At 33.3% G+C, this 4953-nt stretch overlaps 1 protein-coding gene across 1 annotated transcript; it reads right to left on the reverse strand.

The window, feature by feature from the left end:
* Positions 1 to 4157: 4157 nt before the first annotated feature.
* LOC133322656 (antennal-specific protein OS-C-like) lies at positions 4158 to 4665 on the reverse strand. Its single transcript, XM_061531620.1, has 2 exons — positions 4591 to 4665; positions 4158 to 4529 (listed from the first exon to the last, which is right to left on the reverse strand). Exons 1-2 carry the CDS (start codon positions 4663 to 4665, stop codon positions 4158 to 4160), a joined length of 447 nt encoding a protein of 148 aa, XP_061387604.1.
* Between the last annotated feature and the right edge of the window lie 288 nt (positions 4666 to 4953).

The following is a 4953-nucleotide window of genomic DNA, read 5'->3' on the forward strand; positions in this document are numbered from 1 at the left end:
ATGCCGCAAAGTTAAATAAGCAAAACATTTGAAATTCTCCAGCGTATTATAATGAATATTTTACATTTGTGTATATCGTTACGTTTCGATTCTATAGTTTCGAAGTCAGGAGTTTCCCAACAAACATTGTGAGAGACTTTAAATATATGCATTAAGATGTGATGTCCCCAAATTCAGCTCTCACACATCGACTCAAACCAAAACGTGGAATTGATGCTGTAAAAAGGATGCGAAGCTTCGTCAGACGCAGACGTATATATCATCAACTAATGAAGCCCTTTGAAAAGAATATTTCCAGTGGCTACTGTGCCTACCTGGACATGGGCTTCTTTAGAAAATTTATGAAAAGTACTGTCAATTTAATTAATATTCAACGACTTTCAGAATCGTTCATGTTTTTCAGAATTTTTACGAGTAATTTTTCCAATGATTTGGATTTTTAAAAATATTTGTTCAAAGGCTTGAATTTTTAAAAAGGTTTTGTTTTACAGTTAAAAGTCTTGATTTTGTTCCGAAAAGTTTTACTGGGTAGCCTGCATAACAACCCAGAGTTTATTGAGGAAAATTAATGAAAAACTTCATGGCATAGTTTAAGAAAATTATTGTGACAATAACAAAGCCAAAGAAGAAATATCTATATACATTTTGCTTATTTAAATCAGCATTCATACACACACATACATATATTCACCCCCACTTTGGTGTTACCTTCAAACACAGAAAAGTTTTGCCAAGAATAATCGATTCTAAGATGATAAGGAAAAAAACTTTGAAGTGGAAAAAAAATACTTTAATAATTTGTCTTAGACACACGCACAAGGACAACAATATTTTTCAATGACTACAGAGGCATGGATTTTTAGAAAATAATTCTTTCGAAAATGTTGAGGGACGGGGATTCGTGGATTTTTATAGAATATTTTTTCAAAGACTATTCAAGATGTGGATTTTAAGAGAATAATTTTTTAAAGACTATCCAATGCGTGGATTTTTTAAAAATATTTTTATTTTCAAATACTATGCAAGGCGTGGTTTTTTAAGAATATTTTTCAAAGACTATCCAATGCGTGGATTTTTAAGTATATTTTTTTAAAGACTTTAACAAAATTATTTAAAAAAACATTTTTTGGATGTTTTTAAGAATATTGTTTAAGAATATTTTTTCCAAAGACTATCCATAGCATGGATTTTTAAAGAAATTTTTTTTTCAAAGACTATCAGAGGCGTCGACTGGTAAAGAATATTTCTTTTTAAAAATTATTTTTTCAAAGACAAGATTATTTTTTAAAATTTTTTAATTTTTTCAAAAAAAAAAATGAGTCGTGGATGTTTCATTAAATATTTTCCATTGAAGACACCCTCATTAGGAGTTTTATGTATCGCAGACCTCTGTACAATCAACTCTTGAGAGGCTCCAAAAAATGTTTTCTGTTTTTAACACTTTCAAAAAAATAATATCGAAGGATAGATTATTGTTTCATATTTGATAGATTATTATTTCATACAAATACATAAGATTGGATATTATGATATCTAAATTTGTTGCCATATTTAGTAAAACAATGTACAGAAAAGAATGGGGGGACTGCTGACATGACATGCTAAAAACCTCTTATATACATTTTGATATGATGCTATTATTTTTTATTTACTTGCAGGGCTCATAATCTAAAAAGAGGAGTGATTAAAATTTTACGGTCGTACAAATGTCAACAACATTGAACGGCGGTATGTGACTGCCGCCGTCATCGCCTTCTGTTATCTTGTGCAAAATCGACTTAAGGGGGTTCTTGTTTCTTTTGTGCCCGTTATGGGAGTAAGTCCGGCAGCAGCTGCTGCTGGAACGCCCTTTTGACCACTACAGAACAACTCAGTCGTTTGTCACATTGGAATAAAAACCCAAATCCATACTCATTTATTTACTTACCCACCAAGGGGTCGTTAATTTTTGAGAAATTCCCATTCACGAATTTGCCAATGGGATGGGAAGGGGGTGGCGTGGAATGGAACGAACTGTGTGTGTGTGTGCCCTCTGTATGAGTTCTTTGCACGTTTCAAAACTTCAATAAAAGATAAAACCCACTTGCGACATGCGTTTCACATTTAATGTTCTTATAATGTTTTCGAATTATGGCTGGGAGTGGGGATTGACAACGGAATGGGGAACAGCAATTGTAACAGCTCAAATGGCAAATGTTTGCCATGGTTATTGTTGGTTTAACTGTTATTATCGTTGCGAAAGAAAGCACAACCAGAAGGGGAACTCAAACATTATATTTCAGTGGGTAAATGTAGATGTGTGTGTGGGAGTGTGTGTGTGTGTTCTCATGCATACGCTCAAGCATATCAACATCATTCAATGTCTGGCTGTATGCCTCTCTGTCTCTATAATCCTGTAAATCCACCTACATATTTTGCTGTCTCAGCCTGCCGTGTTTGCTTCCTGTTGCAATTGTTTGTTTTCAGCTAGGTGATTTCGCCTTGCCTCAGTGCTCATAATCCAATTTGAGACATCCCCTCCTGCTAACCACTAACAATGTTTCCCCCAAAAATATATCCACCCATTAGCTGTTAAATAGAAATTAAGAAACCTTGATTTTGGAACAGTGAAGAATAAAGAAGATTTTGTAAAGATTTTATTCAAATACCATCACCACCTTGCATTTTTAAGGATATTATTTCAAGGCCTACCAATCCTCCCAGAAAATGGTGTTAGATTTTTTCAGGGATTATCAATGACTTTTCAAAAACATTTTTTCAATGACTATCAAAGACGTCGATTAAAAAAAAATCAAGAACTGTCAAAGTCGTGGAATTTTTAAAAATAGTTTTAAAGGACTATCAAAAGGCGTAGATTTTTGAACAATATTTTTTTCAAGGCGTATATTTTTTAAAAATATTTTTTCAAGGCGTAGATTTTTTAAAAATATTTTTTTCAAGACGGCTATTAAAATGTGCGGATTTTTGTAAAAATGATTATGATGATTTTGTAGAAATGATTGTCAAAAGGTGCGGGTTTTTTGGAGAATATTTTTAAAGGACTTTTATAGGGGGCCTATTTTTTAAGATTTTTTTTTTCAAAAGCTATAGTAGAATATTTTGAAGGATATTCAGAAACAAGGATATTAAAAAAAACTTTCGAGCCTATAAATGTATGTCAAATTTTGTTTCCAATAGAAACCACTGTGTCGTCGACACATCTTTAAAAACATATAATTTCAATCACATTCTCATCAATAACAATAGCAAGAAGAAACAATTGCACGACAGTCATTCACTCTCATCCTGGATGGGAGGGTGGTATGAGGCATCATGCCGATTGTTAAGAAACTCGTGTAATGATAGCTGGGATGGAGGTTTGTTTGTTGCCATGACTTTTCTATCCTGACGAATGTCAGGCATGGCGACAGTCATACGGCGTATGGTCGTTGGTTACAAGTGTCTAAACAATTATAATTGTTGACGCAATGATGTTTGTTACGGCTCAGAGTGAGATGTAGACCAAAAAAATCGTAAATGAGAATTCTGAGTATCGTTTTAAAGTCAATGGGAATATCAGCAGTTTCCCCTTTACCACATTATTTTTATAATGTTTTCGTTTTTTGTTATCTCATTTTGAGATTCGTTTCACACATGTCGTTAGCTATTTATTTCCTCACCCACCCCGTAAAACTTTACATCATGTTCGCCGTTAAATCTTCTTAGAATATTTGTAATTACACTCGCCTGCCATCCGTAACTTTGAAATTAGCGCTGGCTTTACATAATTTTTGAAAATTTCCGTCACATCTGTCGTTGTCAAGGATACGGGGATAAGATTGACAAATTTCCATGAAATGATTAATAAAGGATCACAAAATTACAAGAAAATAAAAACGTGCACAACGAAGTTATTTAAAAGGGGAAAGACGGGTATGCCGGAACAAAACGAAAATTTTAATAATTTCCAAGTCGGAAAAAATCGGAACAACCTTCAGCATTTCCAGTTTAACGAATACACACACATATATTTTTCCAATTTCACTTAAAAATTTTATTGAATTTCAATATTATTTTGTTTCCCAATTATTAGCCAATAGCTGAAATTGAAAATAAAATATTTTCATTTAATTTCCATCAACTACATATCTCAATATTTTTTTTTCGGAAAATAGAATTTATTTTCTATTCAAATTCTTTGCAATCGCATCGATTTGATTTTTAATATTTTTAACAATTTTCATTTCATTCTCAACGTGATTATCAACCAGAGAATCAACGGCTGTATTACCTTGTACCAAAACGGGTAGAATTTCTTGTCCAACTGTGGTCAGAATTTCAGCAATTTTTAAAATCATTGCGGGATCTGGTAGTCCAGGTATGGCACGAGCTGGTTTCGTGTCGACTTCTTGACTTTTCGGTACCGGTTGACCCATAACTTCCATAGAACGACGACGTCGTCGCCGATTACCCGATTCATTTGAATCTTCCACAGTTTCCTCGGATGAAGAATCATCTTCCTCTTCTTCAGATTCTGGAGGCGTGTCGTCCTGTGTTATATTGAATAAGGATTATAAAACATCATTTTTATTTCTTGTTTCAATGTTTTACCTGGCACTTCACAAACTGTACCACAATAAAGAGCAGTACAAAAATTGTCAAATTGCGTTTCAAGTGAAAGGACATTTTTTATTCAAATCTGTTTGCTGTTTGGTCTATTAAAGTTGGAAGATCGAAATGTGCCCAGTTAAATGAAATCATAGTATTTATAGATGCGTCGCCTAATAGGTTTACTGTTTTAGTCGAGATGCGTGCTGATCTCAATTTGTTTTCAAATTAGTTCAAATTATCTCCAGAGATGGGAGTATTTAATCGCAGCTTCTGTGCAATATCCACCAAAGCTTTATGGCATTTTAGATTTTTTTTTTTCAAATACTAAATTTCAAGTGCCAATTGTAGAATCACTTGTTCCGC

This window comes from Musca vetustissima, unplaced genomic scaffold (genome assembly GCF_032173495.1).
Source record: "Musca vetustissima isolate MV318-11 ecotype Yass unplaced genomic scaffold, APGP_CSIRO_Mvet_v1 utg6303, whole genome shotgun sequence".
Lineage (NCBI taxonomy): Eukaryota > Metazoa > Arthropoda > Insecta > Diptera > Muscidae > Musca > Musca vetustissima.